Source organism: Corvus cornix, chromosome 2, assembly GCF_000738735.6.
Source record: "Corvus cornix cornix isolate S_Up_H32 chromosome 2, ASM73873v5, whole genome shotgun sequence".
In the NCBI taxonomy this organism is placed as follows: domain Eukaryota; kingdom Metazoa; phylum Chordata; class Aves; order Passeriformes; family Corvidae; genus Corvus; species Corvus cornix.
This window is the reverse complement of record NC_046333.1, coordinates 113,363,551-113,384,653: the sequence shown is the minus strand read 5'-3', so window position 1 is coordinate 113,384,653 and position 21,103 is coordinate 113,363,551. Positions and strand designations below refer to the sequence as shown.

Sequence of the window (21,103 nt, the reverse complement as noted above, 5' to 3'; positions counted from 1 at the left end):
GGCGGGGTCACGTGACGCTCTGTTTACATCCTCTCAGCTGTCGGGCCCCGCCTCCCCTGTCCCGTCCCGTCCCGTCCCGTCCTTCGCACCGGCACCGGCCGCCGAACCGACCCGCGAACCCCGGCCCGTGGCTGCCCAGCGCCGCTCTCCGCACGCTCAGCCGTTCGCCCGCGGCCGGCCGGAGTGCCCTCCTGCCTGCAATTCTCGCCCCCCCAGGCGGTCTCGCCGCTGCCGCCCAGCGCAGGGTCCGGGGCCCGCTGCGGAACGGGTGAGTGTTCCGCATTGTAGGGGGGTGGGCAGAACTGCGCTCCGGCCGCGCTGTGCAGCGCGGAGGCCCCGTCGGGTGGCCGGGACGGTGGGTTGTGGCGGGGGAGAGAGGGAGCGCAGCCCGCTGGCCCCTGCCCTCCGGCCCCTGCCCTCCGGCCCCTGCCCTCCGCTGGCGCCCCGGGCGCTCCGGTCCCCATTGTCCGTGGGCCCCGCACGCAGGCGCGGGCGAAGGGGGTGAGGGGGGGGGCCGGTTGTTTTCGCACAGCCGGGATGGGGCGAGGGCTCGCCTTGGGGAGGGACAGGACGGGCTCTGTGCCTACGCCCTCGGCAGCCCCTTCTTTTTCCTCCTCCTTTGCCCGACCCTCGCCACCCCTCGTGCCGTCTGCGTAATAAATAATCTCTGGCCCAAAAAGGGTTGGGAGGAGGAGATGTGGTTGGTGTAGCTGCCGCGGGCCTGGGCAGCTGTGAGAGGACGGGGACAAGAGAGAAGGTTCCAGCCTCGAGATCCAGGCGGGGGGATGGTGGTACGGGCAAGGTGAGGGCAGCACACGTCCCCCGCTGCGGCTCAGCGCCCTGCCTCCCCCCCATGACGGCTGTGGGTTTGCTTTTTGCCTTTGAGGAAATGCAGTGAGAAGTGGAGCCTGCGTTTTGGGGTTGGTTGGTTGTTTCGCTGTCGAGTCTTTACAATCTCAGGGGCTTGTGGGGGCTGCGTCTTCCAGGCCGAGGCATCGTTGGGTGGTGCGTGAAACAACATTTTGTTTTGTTTCAAGAAAAACCCGTGGGCTAATGAAGGATATTTCTCCCTTTGGGAGTGGAGGAGGTGGTGCGGCTGCAGCGAGGGGAAGATACTTTGTTTACATAAACAAAGTGTGTGAAATGCGCGATAACTTCGCCCGCAAGCCAGGGTGAGTCGGTCTGTGAGCATTCCTGGCGGCAGCCGCCGGGGGAAAAGGAGAAGGCTGCCTCTGCCCCCCGCTTTGCCATAAACGCACATTTTTGTCTCTGTTTACATTGTGGTCTCTGTTTTGGCTGGGAGAAGCGTAAGGGGAGGAGCAGGAACTGGCTCCGGGGCTGCCACCTCCTCCCCTCTGTTGTCTTTGTTGTTATCTGCTTGAGGAGGCGTCCTGGGGTCATGTCTGTAGCTGAGCTGCGGTCTGAGGTGTTAATAGGATTCCTCTTGGGCCCGAAACCTCGGGCCGCCTTCTGCAGTGCATGTGCGGGTCTTGTTTGCCCTCCGTCCGCCCTCCTCCCCCCTGCCTCGGCAGTTGTCAGCGGCTCGCACTGAAGTTGCAGGAAGGAGAAGGGAGGGCAGAGGGGGAAGGAATCTTGGCATTTATTTGATACTCGGTCAGCAGCCTGGGCCTGCTTTGTGCAGCTCTGCTGTTAAAAGAAAAAACAAAAACGACACCTGAGGTGGAAGGGTGAGGGGATGTCTGTTTGAAAACAAGGTCTTTATGAAAGTACTAAACTGCTGCAGTGTGTGGAAAATGCTTGTGTCCTTGCAGTACTTGCCAGTGCCAACGTAGTTGGTGTTCTCCTGGGAGATTTTTTTTTTTACTCCTGTCAAGTAAAAGTCAAGCAGAGTGGAACTGCAGACTTTAGTAAGAAAGTAAGGTTTCTTCTCATAAAGAGCAGCAAACTTTGGGACACGCAAAAAAAATACCCAGAATAAGGCTAGTCAGGACTTCGGCAAATTAATGAAGATACCCAATTCCTCTTGACCATATGACCTCTGTGTTGCAGAGAATGCTTTTTAAGATGCAAGACACAAAAATCCAGTGCTTAGAGTTAGTAGATTACAGTAATACGTGATGAGAATGTCTTTGTAACCTTAATCCATTATGCTTGCAAATTAATCATAATGTGTGATGCATTTTTTTCCCTCAACAGGACCATTACCGTACTCTGGGCAGACGATCTCTAGAAGGAATCAGGCTTGGATAAATAGAGCTGTCTTCTGCAGAACTCCTGCCTGATTTGTTGGAAAAGTTTGAAAAGTATTTTGGATGTGTAGGTGGAAAAATGCGTGAAAGATCTATTGGTATTTTAACTGACTTTGGGTGGATAAATATAATGATAGGAATGTGAGAAGTATGTGAGTGAGGTCAGAGAGCCACAATGAGGGCTTTGGAGATGGACTCCTAGCCAGATGTTCTTTACAACAGTCAGTGTCCCTCAGAAATGCTAGAAAATACAATTGGATGTTGTTGGGAGGTCTGCAGTGAGGAGAATATAATGAAATCGCAGAAACAGAAAAAAGTATGTAATACTGAACAGTCCTGGATGGCCAAATTTTATTACTGTCTGTGCAGGGTTAGGTTCCTTCCCTGCATAATCTCTGATCTTCATTCCAGAATTCTTGTAAAAATCTTCTTACCTCTCTAATGGGCCTTCTCTCTGAATTTTCTTCATCTTACCTGTGTCATGACTTGCTTTAGATATGTGACTGGCCAGTTTCAATTTTGCAGTATTCTATTTATATATTATGAACTCTTGCCATTTTTATAATCATAATCTTGACAGTTTGGTGATTTTTATTGCTTAGTCTTCTATTTGCCTGTCAGTGACTGCCCAAGCTGCAGCTCCTTTTGAAGAGGCTTCTGCCTAATAGGAAACCTAAGAATAGGGCCTCAGTATCAGGCATGTATTGTAGTTTTCCATGCCTGTGCTGGACCATACCAGAGCAGTGACTTAGCTGTGTTTCTGTAAACTTGAAACACTTTGAGGTGGGAAGTGTGTATTCTGAAGCTAAAGGTAGGCTTAGGCATGGTACCAGTGCTGGTGGAAGTCTTAAAAGAGCATGTTGCCCGTGATGTTTTTGTTTTAGGCAAACTTAAAAGACATTAGCACAAATGTTTTTTAATGCTAAAAGACATTAGCACAAAATTCCTACTGCAAGACATAATAGTGCATGGTTCTTGTTTTTTCCCCCCAGAACCCGGCAATAAAATGTCCCCCTGCTGTGTCTCAGAAAGGTTTATGTCAGGTGTTTCAAAAGTTCCCCAGAACAAATACATTAAAAGCAATTCTGAAATATTAAGCATTATGGGAATGCTTGTGCCAGTCTTGGGCACATGGGGAGAAACACCTGAGAATACAGTAGTTTTTTTCTGGATGAGAGGTGTCTTTACATGTACCTGTTCTTGTCATTTCCTGCTTTGTTCCCATTTTCAGCAGGAATGACACAGAGATCTGCTATTCTACCCTGCTGAACTGAAAGTGATGTTCTGTAGCTGATGATTAATTAGCTCTCTGTGTAAGAAAAGTACCTTGAAGTCTACAGCTCTTGGTACTCTTGAATGCAGACATGGTTTAATATAATCTCATTTATTTTATCTACTTAGAATGTAAATTCCTCAAAGCAAAAGTGGGTAGAATGTATGTGTGATCATGTTTTGCAAATGAATAATCAGTTATGTGACTGGCCTAAGGCACTCCAGGAATCTTCCGGTAGGGTCAGAAGTGGATCTGCGTGCTTCATCCTTTCCAACCAACAAGGGTGGGTTTTTGGGATGGAGAATTATTTTAGTGTATCTGCCTTGCAGAAAGGGTGATCATGCTGTTCCGCTCCATCATTTATGGAGTTATAGGGACTAAAGTCTAGTAGTTTATATTAAATATTATGGATATAATTGCATGAGAGCATCAGGAAATGACTACTGTGTTCCAATTCCTTTGGGACCTGTTTGTGTGCACTGGATGTTAATGAAAGCCTTCAGGCCTCCTTCGTGCAAGCTGTTAAAGCAGTTTCTACTGCTGTGTTAAGAAATTTGGGCTGGACTTTCGGTCCTTGAAGAAAGGATAGAATTTATAGTAGCTTAGGATGCTGAATGTATTTTTTTTCAGAACTGAAAGATAGCTGGCTGGCATTTAGAAGAGTGGTGTTGGTACTCTGTCCTTTTTGTCCTGGTATGTCACGCCTACTTCATGTTTTAGAATAGTGTTGCAAAGTTGGAAGTGATGTTAACTAACCTGAAGGAGCTTGGAATACTGATGGAATGTATGTTGTGTGCATTCTTGCTGAATCTACTTCTGATCAGAAGCTTGTTGAAAGTAAGACGAAAAGTAAACCATAAGCAAAGATGTCTTTAAAAATGGCAGTTAGTCCAAAGAAACTTATTTTTGGAAAGGAAAAAGGATTGGAAGCTGTAGGATTGGACACTGATCTTGAGAATGACTGCAGGGTCTTTGTCACTTGTACATTGTGAATACAATTAGTATGTGACATATTTCTCAGTAAATTTTATCAGTCCTTTAAATTGAAGTGCAAAAATACAAATTGTCCTTTATTGTGAGGAAAAGACACTGGTTTAGAGGTCATTACAGAGCACTTAAACAAACAAAAACAGACAAAATCTCAAACTCCACAGCCCTGAAAGAGTATAGGCGTGACATGAGGAGTCACCATGGGAACTCAAAGGCTACAGATTCTGGTGTATTCTCATGTGGTGGAGTTCTAGAGTGGGGAATGACTGCAGAACTCCTCTTCTTAGAGGGGCTGTCTTGTGGCAGAAAAATACTGGAGCCTGCTGCTTAGAAAATGTATTTAATGAAGGCTAATTTTGGAGTTCTGGCTTTGTTTTGTGTAATGTTTAGTGAAGAAAGGGTGTGAAGATCTTCCAGGTGCAGAGTATTGAGCTCTGAGTTGCATGCAATTGGAGATTTGAGATACTGGGAGTGTTGTTAAGGTGACATAACAGGGGAGGTTTGGAATGCCTCTCAAGTACTGCATTTTACTTGATTTTTCTCAAAGTAGTATTTGCTGAGTGTACAGTTGCAAAACAAAGTTGGATTTGCTGTGTTTCTAGGGTGTAAAAGAGTACAGTTGGAATTAATGTTGAAAAACTTGTTTGAGGAAATAATTCAGAATTTGACAATAAAACGTTAAAATCAGGGTTAAAAGGTAACAGGCTTAGATCAAGTGGTTTGATAGCAACATGCGGTGTTCTGAATCCTGAATGAAAGACATTTATATGGAGGTGCTGTAGGGCATCTGAGTTGTTAGCATGCTGTTATATATGAGAGGATTTACTGAAGGTCTACATTATTTGAAGTATAAAAAAACCCCCAGATGTCAGACAGGATAAATCTGAAGCAGACGTAGCTGAGCGGTTAGGGAAGAGAGCCCTTGTCTTGGATGCTGACATGCATGTTTTACTGGAGATGGTGTGTGTTTAGAGACACACTTGCACAAAGAGCACGTGGACAACCAACCAATTCTGTGGCAGTGTGGAGACTGTAAACAGGATCCCTGTTCTGAATGTTTTTAGAACCTGGTGATGACAGACTGGTTACAAGTCACTGTCTCCAGGTTTGCTCTTCTGGTCTCTTTTGGCTAATGATGCCTTTTATCTGGTTGCTTTTCCAGTCCCAGCTGTTAGGTTCCTTTCAACGCAGTCTTAAAGCACACAGAAAGAGCAGCTCCTCTGACTTACTTGCTGACAAGCAAAGACAGGATGTGGGCAGAAGAGTTTTCTGTTTTGTTTTTTAGCACTAATTGTTGCTGTAGCACTGGCCAAGTAGCCAATAGTTAGCGTGTGCACCTAAAATAGCACTAGAGGTCTGTGTTTGAGCACTTGAGTCACATCGCAAGTACCAGAAGCTTGCTGTTTTTATTACAAAACCTTTCCTTTGCATGGTTTCTAAATAGATAAGTCTTATTAAAGCTGTCAGTGATCATAATTATTTCTTCCTTTTTTTTTAACAATTGTCTTGTTAAAGTCTTAAGTGATAGGTGCATATTTCTAATGGCAAATTAAGCAATCTTGAAAACTATTTTCAGGATGAATAGTGACAACTTTGTAATGCTGGATAATGTTCCTCCAGGAGGCATCTGTCACTGGGAAGATTTTTCTTCCAGCTGATGTCTACAAATGTCTTTTTAGATTTAGTGGTAAGAGTTAGAGTCAAATCAGAGTTGTTCTAAAATACTGGTTTAAGATGTAGTGAAAGGAAGTATGCAGTAATATTGTAGACACAAAAGGAATGTAACTATTAAAAGCTTGTATTGGTACCATCCTTCAAGCAAAGCAAATAGAATTTGTTATGAGTTGTCTTCAGGAGTGAAAGGGAACTAGATTTTAAAGAGATCATCTCAGAGATGACGTCTTAATTATTTGCTCATATTTTAGAAAGACAGATCTTCTTCTCCAAAAGGAGATTTCTGCAATATGTGGGGTTTTTTTAAGTGAAGTGATAATAATTGGAATTGTTTATAGTAATAGTCAGCTAGTGAATCACAGTCAGTAATTGATATGCCTGTGGCATCCCTGTCCCAAATGAAAGGCTTGATTCCTATAAATGGTTGTTTTAACATTGAGAGGAATTAGGACCATGTGGTTGGCAGAAAATGAGAAGTGATTACTATTTTGAGATTTTATTATTTCCGTAGCAAATGTTTTTAGCAGATATTTGGGAATTAGCATGTGGTTTTCTTGACATATAAAAGAAAAAGCCAAGTAATACTACTCAACCCAGTCAGGATGACTGTACTGTATCATGGTCTGTATATCAGACTTAGAGATGATTGTGGGAACCACTATCCTCGTAATCATATTTGCAGAACAGTTGTTTTTTCTTGATAGGTACGACTGAAATGAATGCAAGTCAGCTTTGCTGAAAGAATGAGCTCCAAAGTTCTCTAAAGGAGATGCTTAATTTTGACAAATGGTTAATATTTCTGTAGTACTAATAAGTTCAAGTAATCAGGAATGCTGTATTTCTACTGGGACATGAGTTTGCCATTACAGAATTTAATTTTCATTTGAAAATTTTTGCCTGACACTCATGAAGTTCTTGTCTACTCTTGAAGTTCTTGTTGGTTTCTGGTGGATGGGGTTTTGCTGGCTATTCTTCTGCTGGGGCATGTGATCCTGCTCTTTATTTGCAAAACTGTCCCCTTTACCGTTTTGGGAATGAACTGTGATTTTCTTTCCATTCAGTGTAGTCCAGTTTGTTAAGCTCTGCTGTATTCTTCCTTCAAGAAACTCTAAATTTGGCATTATTGCAGTCAGAAGGTCAGTGAAACTGGAAGGACAGAGAAAAGTCGAGTTGCTGAGTTTTTGACTTCTGCTGAGCTGAGATCTGCAGTATTATAAAATCCCATAGGCCTTAGTCTCTCATTATTTGCTTCAGTTAATTATGCATTCATCATGACTAAGACTCATTACTGCCAAGTTTCCTGAGATTCTGTGATGTTTTCTGAAGTAATTCAGTTGTCAGAAAAAGTCAGTGTAAAATTTGACTTCTCCATTCTGGCATGCTCTGGATAAACTGGAGTTGTCCATGATATAACTACATCAGGTTGTGTGAGTGTAGCAGCCTCTTGCGTTATATCTGTAAACTACAGTTCTACCAGGTGAAAACCATGTGCTTTGTATGACTGCAAAAAACCTGATACAGTAAAATTGTGGGAGTGATGATTAACTTGAGCTGTGCAAGTGCACAGCTGCTATATGATAAAAGGTTCTCGACTTCCATTTCTTGCTGAAGTATTTGCATGGATATTTTGAAATGGTTACTGGAGCTTTCACAAATGCTCCAAATCCCTTCCAGACGACATCTGCTGTTGTTGGTACTGTAAGTAAATTATAACTTTGGAGTCAAATTTACAGTAGTACTTAATTCATACCTGAAGAGAAAGAAAAACAATAATTCAGAACCATTTTCAAGTTAAAAATGTGTTTATGTTTTGGTTTTAGCTTTTAAAGAAGGCCTATAAGGGGTTTTGTTCAAGTATTTCCAGTTTTTATTTTAGGTGTCTGTGGCCTCAGGTCCAGTGAGTTGTGAGGCTAAGCTGTATTCTCAGTAGCAAACAAACAAATGTATTCAGCGTGTACGTACATAATTTGCTACCACACCAACACAGGAGATGGCATTAATGCAAGCACAAACAGCACCAGTGACCTCATCCTGTTACCTTTTCTGGATGGCCAAGCTGAATGTCTGCAAACACGTGTGTATATATTACAAATCTTTCCAGTTACTGGGTTTAGGCACTTGTTCTGCCCTGGAGCTCTTCCATCCATTTGTGCCACATTGCCTCTTACACACATGCACATGCTCAGCTGCCAGTCCCCCAAACACCACAGATTCTCCAGCAGCTCACCTTGGACCCCTCTTTGTTCCTCCAGCAGCCGAGTCCTTCAGCTGCCTCTCTCAGCCAGTGTGTCCCATCCCAGTTCCAAGGCCACTCTGCTGGTTTGCTGGCCAGTCCAGCTTGGTACTCTGTGTGGTTACACCCAGATGTGCAGAAGCTCATGCCCTGCTTTGCTGGCACCACAGACCCACTGGCCCCTGTGACTCGTGGTCTGACTCCATGTCCTGTAGATACTGATGGACACCAAACAGAGGCCCAAGAGAGAGTTGTAAAAGGAGATTAACAGTCTGACAGGATAGGCAGAGCACAGCTGGACGCACATACTCACCTACAGCCTGCTCACAGGTGACCTGTCCCTCTTGTCATCGTAGCCCTGGCTTTTCCATGCTTGTTTCTCACCAAGACACTGTGATTTTTCCCTTTCCTCACCTCTGGTTCCTCCCCTATGCATCCCGTCACAGGACTTGTGCCATCCCAGAGTCCCTTTCCCCTGAACTCCCTGGGAACTTTTGTAGCCCTGTAAGAGGCACGGTGGTGGTGGGAGTGTGGAGAGAGCCGATGGTAGCCCGGATCACCGTATTCACTTGTGTTTCCCCCATTTGTAAGTGCACCCCTGCTCCTCTGTGTGCAGAACAGCTTTCTATCACATAACCCAACAAGGTTAACTTTGATATGTGCAGGCAAATCATCTGTTTAATCATTTGCAAGCCCTGTGGAAAATTTTAAGGTAGAAGGTACTGACTGACCACAGAGGTGTAAATTAAAGTGATACCGTTACAAAAGCAATACTTTGAAACATTACCTCAAAGTAGGGAGAATAATAAAATATTTGCATGAAGCTTTGTGAAACAGACTTTGGTAACGGTATTAATGCTATAGCCTTTTACATTGTAAATTTAAGTGTTGATTTTTATTTTCCTGGATGACTAGAGACTTTTTGTTAAAATTTTATTCTGGATTTAGTTTGTACTTGATTTGTATGTTTTGAAAGTTTTGATAAATCATCTCTTTTGGTTAGAACTGTGAAAGGAGAGTTGATCTCTCTTTTATATAAAGTAAACATTGAAAATCTTAAGTTAGAGAGATTTATGGACAAAGTCACATCACTTTAGGTTGTGCTGAACACATGGATTTATGGTATGTGTGGAGACTGAGACAAATTATGATCTGAATCCTTAAAGTCTAAAGATTTTGGATATGCAGGATTTGGGGATTAAAAAGAAGAAAGTGAGGTGGATATCCTTTGCTTTCTTTGACAAGATAAAAGTAACTCAGTGTGCAAGTGTTAGTAAACAAGTTACATTTGAAAAAAAATAGTGATTCCAGTATGATGCTTCTGAAGATTGCATCTGTGAAAGAATTTTGTGTCATGGTTCTGAGGAAGAGAAGCAGGAAACAGGAGTAGGCTTTACTCATTCTTCCCTCTTGAGAATTACAGGAGTAAGTAATAAAATAACTTCTCAAAACATATTATTGTATTGCACTGTACTGTTTTAAGAATCAAGCAAAGAAGCGTCAGGATTTATTCTTTCCTTAAACTGTATTTATTTAGTATCTCGTAAGAAGAGGATGCATAGTAAATAAAAGTTCTCAGGCTGTGAAAGAAAACATCCTGATAATACAGTATTTAAGTTATTTATGCTGTGATTATTGCATGCTATTTTGATGCTTTTAGATATATTTCCAAAGATTAGAAACCAAAAAGTTTTAGTGGTAAAGTTGATTGATATTTTTGTTTTTTAATTTGGCCTGGGGTTTTTTTTTGTAGAGACTGAAGTAAATGCATAGCTCCAAGATGAGGTTTCAAGTATCAGGAATGTAACTATCTTCTATTTTTACACTTGACCTCATTTCTGTTTTCTTTTGCTAAAGGCAACAGGCATATGTTGTTCTGTTGCTGCTGGAAGTGAGTTATTTAAATAGCTTGAAATGTTTATGTGCAATAAGTTTTTGAACTTTAGTACTGGCTGAAATAGTGAAAATTTTGTCATGGGCCACATTTTGCCTAGTCAGAGTTATATGAACTGTGACTTGATCTGCTTGAGAACTATAACTTCTGTGGTGAAAGGTTAGAAAAATATGTTTCAGTTCTTGTACAAAACCTACTTTGTATTTAATTATAAAAAAAGATTCTCCCTCCCCATCCCCCAGTTGTTGCTGGTGACTCTGTGAAGGTGATACTCAAAGTAAAGGAGCATCATTTTACTTTGGTTTGTTATGTTCTGGTCACCCAAACTAAATTATTAACCATTTTCTTTCATGAAGAAAAACAAGTTTTGTTTTAAAAATGTTGAGTATTTCAATTGTTCTTTATATATATATGTATATCAAGGTGTCTTAGATGGAAAGTGATCACAATAATATTAAAATTTGCAGAAATGGTTGTGTCACTTTAATGCCTTTTGCCTTTTCAGGCTAAACAAAATTAGATATACCAGAACTAGTTCGTTTTACACATCACTCTACAGCTCTTCTAATGCTTAGCATTTGCCTGTTGTGGCTTATATGAACCTGCTCTCTGTTAAATATTCTTCTGCAAAGCTGTGTATTGTGGCAATGAGTTTTGCAGCCTGGTCACTCTGTAGCCCACTAATTTGTGAAATGTGTGCCCAGACATCAGTTTCTGATCTGCAAAACAGGTGCATGAGACTCAGTGAATATCAGACATATGTATGTATTAAACAAGATTGATTCGTATCCCTTGTGAACTCCTGATATTTTAAGCAGTGAACAAACCACTATTACCTGGTACCTCCTGGCCCTATGGGTCTGTTTGGCCCTTGAGAGAAGCTTTTCGTCTTTCCCCTTTCTCCCATCCAGTCTGTGATAAAGCTCTTTGGCTAGTTCATGCTGGGCAAACTAAAAATAGTTGTGGTCTGGGAATGGACAGAGCTGTAGGCACACCTCTCAGGAGCTGAGACCTTTACAAAACGTGCTAGAAGAGGACTGCCAGCTTCTGCATGGACACTGGTATCAGAGGAAGGATAGGGGATCTTCTGCATGTTAGACGTTAGGTTAAACTGATATCTTTTGCTTAGGAGATCTGTAATGGAACTTTGAAAGGTCACTAAGTCATCTTAGGCTCCCCAGAGACGAGAGTATTTTATGCATTGTCTTAACAACTAAGCAACAGGAAATGTTTTGGACTGGTGTGGGTAGAGAAGCAATATTAATTATTTTGAAGTCTGCAATTGATGGTACACTATACAGACACAGAATCAGGGCAGAGCTAGTGTTCATTCAGTCATAAAGGTATACATATAACCTGTTGAGATGTAATCACCAGTTTGCCTATAGCAATTAGTGAGTCTATGTTTGAAGAAGAAACTGCTCTTGAAGCTTAAGAGGCTCAGCTTTGCAAGAGTTTTTTGTTTGCCCAGATTTTAAGCAATTAGGAGAGCTCAGTCAGGATGTGGGGTTAGCTGCACATTAAAATTTCAGTCCAGGAAGTATGTAGGATTGTTTGTTTTGCTTTGTAATAAAAGGTAATGAATTTTCAAGTCTTTATCAACATATCTGAGAACAGGTCTGGCATACAGAACTGATGTATAGAAAAATGTTCCTTTCAGCATTCAGTCCTTGGTATGGTATGAAGGGGGTAGGTAGAATTTCAGATGAGAAAAACAAATTAAGTACAAGAGAAAGCCCAGACCAAGACAGGAATGTATCCTAGTTCAAAGAAGAGAGAAAAACAATCAAACACAAAAACAACTAACAAAATTCTATGTTGTATTGTTATTTTTTTACTCAAGTTCATGTGAACTGTCTCAATTAAAAAAAAAAAAAAGTTCAGTAGCTACTCAGCAAGTTAGTCCAAAATTATGCCCTTGGGCAGCTACCAAGGTTAAATTCATTTGATCATGTGCTTATATGCTTGTCACTGATCATACATTTGTGGAGTTCCAGAAGTTTCAGTACCTCTTCTGAGAGAAATGCAGTACCATGTCTGCTGTTCAGTGTGTTCAGGTGACTGGAGGTGGAGGAAGAGTGAGAGCAGGCACATACCCAGAATCTTGTATAAACAGCTGTTGAAAGCTCAAACAGGAAGGTCAGGGCTTAAGCTTACATCAGACTTGACAAACATTTTCTGCCCAAGTAGGTCAGTGCAATTCAGGCTAAGTCAGTAGTTGTAGCTGTTTACATTCATTTGACTTAACGCTAATCCTGTAGTCTGTTCTTTGTTCCATTGCTGTATTGCAGAGAACCTCGAAGCATGCTTTGTGGAGTGCACTGCATTGGAGAGCTGACTCTACTTGGTTTTGTACTTCTTTCTGTTTAACTTGAAGGGCTTCTTGAAGTGACCCACTTAACAGTAGGTTGGGAGTGAATGCTTTTAAGTAAGATTAGTCAAGACTATAGACCTCAAAAACGTGCAGTGTTCTCAACAGAGTTTTCCTTAATGCACCAAGTAGGATCATATATCCTAAAAACAACAGGTTTTCTTCTTTCATAGCTGTTAGGAGTGACAAAACAAATAGCTGTGGACGAGAAGGCAGTTCCAGTAGTTGGTTTTCCAAAGCACTTAGACTTTTTGCTGCCTTTAGTATCAGTTTAGCAGCAAGGTGTAGGTACAATTTTTGTTTTAATTGTTTGTGAAGATTTCATTCCAAAATACCTCTGTGTTCCACATTTTATTCTTATTTTTGTGGTCACCTACTACAGTTACTGCCGGCACATACGTCATATTTTGGTTTTCTCCAGTCTTTGCTGGGTGAAGGTAATATTAGAATTATTCTTTCCCTTTCATATCATAATCAATTATACTGTTTATTTTAAAGCTCCTGTTGAAATCTTAAGCTCAGCTCTGCAGTTCGAGGTTGAATTTCCTTGTGTGAGTTGCTGTTACAATACTTGGGAGAAAAAGGGAAACTAAATGGAAAATGGAGTCCTGTGGTTATAGGAGTCATTGCATGGGAGGACAGGTGCAGCATGATCTTGAGTTCATAACAGCTACAGGGGTGTCATTAATTGAGTCTGGACAGAAAGAAGTAAGTCTGATGCTTGATTGGTGGCCTGGGAAACTTTAAATCTCTGCTCATCAGAGCAATGTTGCTGATTTTTGACATGAGTAAACTGAAACTGTTAAATTGAATGAAGTGTTTCAGGCTCTTGTGTGCATTCATGGCTATTCCCTTCTATTGCCAGTCACAGAATATTCCTTTTTGGGGATATTGAACAGCTGAATCATAGTATTAATGTGGAGCTCAGTAATTTGTTGCTGTTTTCTCCCTCTCACAGGTAAGAGGGAACATTGATCAAGCAAGATTGTATTCTCTCTATGAGTTTAAAGTAATGTATCACACTCCTGATTCAGTGTCATGTTTCTCCAAGCCGATGTGTTAGTGAAAATAGTTGTGAGGAGACTTCAAATATGGCTGATTCCATTTATTATTTTATTTTCTATTTTCCATCCTTTGAAACAAAGTGAGGATCAAGTTAGTTGGCTCAATTAGCTTGTATTTCTAAGTAGTTATCTATATGGAGTCAGGTTGTGTCAGTATTACAAGATACCAAATTTTTTAGATACTTGACATCATACAGATTTAGCAGTGTTGATGAGGTTTTGTCTGGCAAATTAACTGGATACCTTGCTAGGACAGTATTTAAACTGTATTTAAGAGAGTGTGCAAGTCCTTAGTGGCCCAGGGAATTAACCTGAAGTGAAATATATTTGTAGAAATTCTGAAACGTGCAAAACTTGTGTCCCTTTAAAAGCTGGCAAGGAAATCTGGTAAACCTTCTACCTCGTTACTAACTTCTCAGCTAAGAGTTTTGCATATCTTATAAAATAGTGAAGAATTAAAATGCACTCAAATTGTTGTCACTTCTTAGCCACATAGCCAAAAAATTGTTCAATTAATGTAAAAATGATTAAAAAAAAAATCAAAAGAACACCCAGAAATACTGAAATTGGTTACTAGTTAGGTCAGAAACAGAGGTGGTGTTACACAGTTGTGTGGATTGTTATGGAAATTGGAAAGTGTGTTTCCATCTCATTTTTATTGTAAATATAAGAAACTTCAAGATAGGGTTCCAACTTCTGAAAATAAATTCATGAGTAGTGTGGAATGAGAAACGAAGATTGTTTTAATTGTAGTTGGTTTTACTAACTGAATGAACCTTATCAAGACTATATTGAAATGTTAACTCCTAAACTGTAATTTCTATTGGCTTCTGTATTCCAAAGATTCCTGAGGCTAAAAGCAGTAGCTGCATTTTGTTATCTTGTCAAACCTTCCTCTGTCTTGTGAAATTGCTGCACCTCTAATAGGCATCAGAATGCTGCTGCTTGTGCTCTTTGTGAACTGTGTGTTTTTCAGTTTTAATATCAGGGAGCTTCACAGGATGTTTTTGGTGAGCATTCAGCTGTGTAGAAAGTTTTGTCATAATGTGCTCTTCTGTTTTTATCTTGGTCCTGTGTCAACTGTCACAAGGAAGATTTGAGTAACTTTCCCTTTTTCTCCAGCTGTGCTAAAATGGCTGCTGAGATGTTTTCTTTTGTGTGTTTAAAATATCTATCATCTCTGTGAGTAGTAGTTTTATTTTGATAAGCAACAGCTTATGAATATAAAAGCATTGGAGGAAAGTGAACTATCAAAAAGTATTTCTCTGCAGCACAAGAGGCCACTTCTCGTGAAAACATCTATTTCTTTCACTTCCTAGGGCATTTTTGGTTTTGAAAAAAATACTTTCCATTTGACCAGCACTTTTTCCTACCTGTAGCTGTGGAGTCCAGAGTAGAGCACTGTAGTTGATTAATGAAAGCAAACCTAAACAAGATACCTAAAAAGCAAACACCATCACTGTCATCTACTTAATATCACCTTCTTCAGACAGGGGCAGTATATCCAGAATGAGATGTAACCTTCAACTGCACTGCCAAATAGCTACACTGTTCTGCTGTCTCATTCTTGAGAGGAGGGACTGTCCATTTCTTGTCTCCCCTACTTCCCACAATGTCACGGTGTCAACCATGCCTTTTCTGTTCTTGGCTTTGAGATTTTGTGTGATAGCTATTACTGAAGTTGAGACACTTGGTGGGTGTCATCAGTAGAAAGTCTTGTGATACTGCAGTAACTTGAGCTGTCACGTAATGCCACGAATACAAAATTACCAAATACCTAAAAAATTCTGTTTCAGTGTTGTGAGTATTGAAAATCAGAAAAATGTTATTTACAGGAAGTAAATATTATGTGAAAGTAGTGAAGACACTTGTTGATGGAAATGCTAATAAAGCTTTACGTTTTCTCATCTGCGGGCTCTGCACATTTGCTGGCGCAGTGCTGATGGCGAGCCGAGTTCTCCATCTGCTGGCGTGAGGTGGAAGGGCTGGAAGCAGCAGTCCCATTTCTCAAATGTAGCAGCTGAGTTTAGTCTTCAGAAAACTCAGTTCTTACCTTTGTGTTTTTATTTAAAATTACTTCCAAACATATCTCAATATAATCATGAACTTTTTAGTATGAAAGATGGCAGAAACTATTGCGTTAGTCACTGTAGATTATTTAACCGAAGTATCATTTGATTCATTGGACCTTGAGGTGTGGTGCAAGTGTAAACAAATGAGTAGGGCTGGAATATTTTTATGAACTACACTTAGTAAAAGTCTCTCTCAGGTTTCATATTTTCTGTCCAAGTTGTCCTGTAATTTTTTCACAAGTAGAAAGAAATAATTCCTGTGCAGTTGAACACACACAGGCCTACTTATCCTGCTGTGGAACACTAGGGTGTTCAGAAGTCTATTTTTTTACTTTAATCGAAGATTTTTTTTTGCTGGATAATTGCACCTGGTGACGCTTTACCTCTTTCCATTCCTGAATGTCAGTGGGAATTGGTTTTGCTTCAGAGGGAAACACACAGCTGGATGGTGAACAGTCATCATTTCACCTCTGATTTACCAGGGCTTTAGCAGCCCTGAACATTGCACCCCCTCCCCAGTAAACTCCCCCCAGTTTATATGACACCCTGTGGGATGGAATATCCCTTTGGACAGTTCAGGTCAGCTGTTCTGGCCATGCTCTCTCCTGGCTCCTTGTGCAGCCTTGCTCATTGGCAGAGTGTGGGAAATGGAAAAGTCCTTGGCTTAGGGTAAACACTACTGAGCAACAACTAAAACTGCAATGTGTTATTTTGATACTCACTGTGTACTCTATTCACCTAGAAGTGGTGCATTAAACTTCCTGTTTTCCTGTCTCCTAGCCTTCTGTTGCTATTTTACTGGTAATTCATGCAACATGAAAAATGTTAACATCTGGATTTTGAGTTTAGTAATTAATAATGAAGTAACTGTAGATAAAACACAGATCTGAAGGAATTATTTTGAAGTTAATATGACTTATCACAATGTGCTGTGTAGAATTACACTTAGGACTTGGCAAGCTGTTGAAAACTTCTAGGTACGTAGGAATTTTTATTCCTCTAGTGAATATGGCAGGTGTTAGGAGGCGCTCAATTACTTGGAGGGCTTTCCTGTTTTGATTCCAGAGCAGAGCAATGTGCCATTGTATCTGCACTAGTGTTCTGTTTCAGCTCAAAAGTGAACATCTGAAAAGCATCTCCATCACCCCTTACTGGGCTTTGTTTCCCCCCATGGGGTGATCTTAGAGCACAGAAACCCAAATTCTTTCAAAATTAGTTAAGGTGGTACATACTCCAACTGCTGTTGGGCATTTAGTTCTCAGGATGGGATTAGAGCTTGCCCAAAGGCAGTTGCTGTCCCATCCATGCCCCCTCAAATATATAACATGGGTGATGGCTTCTTGGCCCTGCAGTGTTTGCAGTGTCTAGTAAGCACTTCAGCATAAGGGTTTGCAGAATGTAGACAGCCCATGTTGATGTATTAAGCTTGTGTTCCTCAGCTTTGAGGTAAAGTGTGAGGGGCAGAATTTTGATTAAATACTAGCTGTCCTGACTCATAGTTCTGCTTCACAAAGTTACCCAGTACTAACAATATTTCATCACCTGCTAATAGTTGTTAATTTCTTTGCCTTTTGAAACTCAAGTTATGTAAATATATCTGTTTTGCAGGATTCACTTGTGATGGCCTTCTGAAAAAAGAACTGAGACTCCATTACATACATACACTTTTGGGAAAACGCTCCTCCTAATGTATTTTGCAAACTAATTGAATTACCGTAGAAGTTCAACATGGGAGGAGCTGTGAGTGCTGGAGAAGACAACGATGACTTAATTGATAACTTGAAAGAAGCTCAGTATATTCGCACCGAGAGTGTGGAGCAAGCCTTCAGAGCAATTGATCGTGGTGATTATTATCTGGAAGGATACAGGGACAATGCTTATAAAGACTTGGCCTGGAAGCATGGAAATATACACTTGTCAGCACCTTGCATTTATTCTGAAGTCATGGAAGCACTGAAACTTCAGCCTGGATTGTCTTTTCTAAATCTGGGTAGTGGAACCGGATACTTGAGTACAATGGTGGGATTAATATTAGGTAATTATTAATATTAGGTAACCTGAATGTTTTTATTCAAATATGGTGGGTTTGCATATTTTAGAAGATTATGCAAGCCCTGTAAAACCTTACTTTTACTTCTTTAACAATGACAGTACCATACTTAAGACTGGCTCTTTGAGATGTGTTGTTCAAATATTGTTGGTTATCTGCAAGCAGTTCACTGGTGCTGTAGTTTGGTGACATTTCGTGGGATGTTTTGAAAGAGGCAATTCTTCCTGCATTCTGTAGTCTACAATTCTCATTTGAAAGAAAACAATCCTTATTTTTGTTTAAAAGGGAAAGGTAGAGTGGAACAATTTTTGAAGACTAAAATTTTCATCTGCATTTGCACTCTATTCGTGCCCTTACTGTAGGTTACTGTTTTGATCTTCAGTTTATGGAAAGGAAAATCTAAATCTAAATTGTAAAGGCTAATTTCTCTTGAAGAAATTTAAATGAAAAGTAAATTTGTATCACTATGCAAACAGTTATTTTAAAATACATTTAATCTTTTTTTAGTGGGAGAATTTTGGGATGTAGACTGATGAGACTGTTTAATCGCGTCTGTAGGTTTTGAAAAGAGTTGAACACACTAGCACTTTTTTCTTGTTTTCAAATACATTTCCTATATGAAAAAAGATGGAATTAAATATTGTTGCCTAAATTAAATTTTAAAACCTGGAGAGAAAAATGCATTAAATTTCCTTTTGCCAAACATGTAGATTACAGAACACATACACCAACAACTAATTTTTTTACAAATTAATTTCACATTAAAATAACTACAGCTGTATTATGTAATGTAGTTTTCATAGATAGTTTTTTTGACCATATTACGTGCAATTTTTCTTTGGTTGCAGAAACCTTGCTGACAGGTAATATACACATTTTGCTTATATTTATTTATATACAAAACTAAGGTGTCAAGAGTTGGTTTTTATTTTTCAATTAATTTAGTTACTTTTTGGCATCAGTTCTTATTTATTGGAAGGAAGAAATTATGGCTAATAGTGCATAACAAACATCATTTGTTGGTATCTGCAGTATCTTTTGTTCTAGTTAATACTAATAAATACAAGAGATTCCACTGTGTTGTGGAAACAGGAATTATGTTCATTCACAGGTAAAAATAAGATAAAGCTATCTACTCTCTTAGAGTGTTGCTTTTCCCTGTTTGGGAGTGTTCCTAATTGAGAGTAGATATTTTAATTTAGATTGTAATATTTTAAATTTGGTATTAAAACTATTACTAAATAGTGCAGCATTTTTTTCTCTAAAGTGTTTTTTCAGGGTAGTGACTAATGGTACTTGTTTATTTCTGTTTTGTGGAAAGCTTTGTTACGTCATTATTCTTTCTTAGCTACTGTCTTAAAAAAAGAAATTTGTTTATTGCACTTAATTGTCTATATTATGCGTATCTCTGTATTTAACCAATTGCAAGTGGCTGTTGAATGCTCCTGGGTTTGACCTCTCCATATCAATCAGAATTCCTGTCCTTCAGAATAATATATGCAGAGTTGAGGAAATCAGACAGGAAAAGACTTGTCTTCTATAGGGGGTGAGATTGGCTGACAGCCTGTGGAACAGCACAGTTACCCTGCAGATGTTCCCAAAAAGGCAGCTCAGGTGCTGATAGGCACTAGCAGGTCTTGTGCAGCCTGGAGTAGCAGCTGCCCAGCTACTTACAAAAGTAGATTTTCCGTGTTTCCAGAGTGCTGTATGCTGTCACCAAAGTCTTAGTGCTGTAATGTGTTTTAAGTTCTAGCCTGAGGCGTGGAAGGTGTAAATGCAATTTGTGCCTTTATTTTCTTACTATACTCCTTCTGATAAAATTAGTTACGTATAATAATTCTACTTCAGTGTTTGTTTTAAATCAGGGAACAGTTGCTTTAACACAGAAAAATAAACAGATGTAATTTTCTGACAAATAAACCATGTTCATTTTTAAAAGGTCAGGTTTTTTTCCAAACAAATTTCAGCATATACTGCAGTGAGGAGCAGAATCATGCGGGTTTTGACAGTAGTTGGGTATCTTTCAATTTGACAGTGTAGTGAGTAACGTTTCTACCACGTTGGTTAAATTATCAAATAATCTGAAATCAGTGATCATTTCTAAGTATAGCAACATGCTTAAAAGACCCTGCACCAATCCACAGAGATTAAATTAACTGTTGCTGATACTGTTAAAATGTAAACGAAGTTCCAGCTAGGTGGTGGAAATGCTAGCTCATTATGCTGAAAGAGGCCAGTGGAGAAGTTGGTTTCACATTTTTATAATAGCTGACTCTGCTTACATGTCCAGCTGTGACATTCCCAGTGAAAGAAGAGCACACATTTCTCATCTTTCCATTTAAATTATGGATACTGTGGTATATAATGATGTGGTAGTGTTTTGCATTCATAGTTTTAATTTCAAGATGTTGGAGCAACTGACATTTGCAGGATGTTTTAGTTGTTTTTAAAGTTAGGTACTTGAAGGAATGTACATGTGAATTTTTGGACAGATGATGTTTATGCATTTTGAATTTACTTTGAGGTTAAAGGAATTTTTGATTAATTTTTAAGTAAAGAAAACATACCTTGAATGCTGCTGTATGCTGTAGAGCTGTTAGAAACATCATAGCTTATTATGGTACAAGAGAATATTAAACAGCTAGAAAGGAATTGCCTATGCCAATGCTTGTCTTAAAGTGACCAATAAGAAAATGAATTTACAGGAAAAATGTCAGCAGGAGGTACATGTTTTCGCAAGTTCTGAGAAGATCTCTTGGATGATAGCTACCTCTTGCCTGTAGTCAGTGAGGTCTTATGAGCACTGCCGGTGGTAACCTTGTGGTTTGGTTTTATTTCACCCAGTAGGAAATGTTCTAAACTATGCTCAGAGTTGCAATTATTGATCAGCTTAATGGTACATAGCTATATGCTATATTTCTATTGCAGTAAAACAGAACCTCTCTTATTAACCCTAGTCTGTTTTGTTAATCTGTAGAAAAGACAAATTGAGTTCTGTTTCACTGGAGTAACATCATGGAGCTAAATATTTAGGAAAGATTTAGAATGCAGTAGAGGATATAAATATAAGTTTTGTCTAATCTTATTGATGTTTACTTTTCCCGTTCCCTCTCCCTTTTCCAATTCTATGCTCCAATGACTAAGGACCCTGGGCTATGAGTGCATGTTAAATTTAGAATCCTCACAGCAAATGTGACTGTCTGATTCAGATTCCTTCCTGATGTGGATAATCCTCATAATACTGTCTCATGATTTCTTGTTCCTGAAATATA

General features: G+C 39.9%; 1 protein-coding gene across 4 annotated transcripts in view; it reads left to right on the top strand.

Moving 5' to 3' along the window:
- Positions 1-22: 22 nt before the first annotated feature.
- The window catches only part of PCMTD1 (protein-L-isoaspartate (D-aspartate) O-methyltransferase domain containing 1), a 41,014-nt gene continuing 19,933 nt past the window's right edge, over positions 23-21,103 (top strand). The window contains exons 1-3 of one of the 4 annotated variants that reach the window (XM_039548544.1): positions 23-268; positions 1,038-1,172; positions 17,390-17,816. In XM_039548544.1, the coding sequence (XP_039404478.1) occupies positions 17,510-17,816 (307 nt within the window). In that variant the 5' untranslated portion in view covers positions 23-268; positions 1,038-1,172; positions 17,390-17,509. Of the gene's footprint in view, positions 269-696; positions 803-1,037; positions 1,173-17,389; positions 17,817-21,103 lie in introns of those variants that run through there. The other 3 variants (XM_039548543.1, XM_039548546.1, XM_039548545.1) reach the window with 3 other exon arrangements.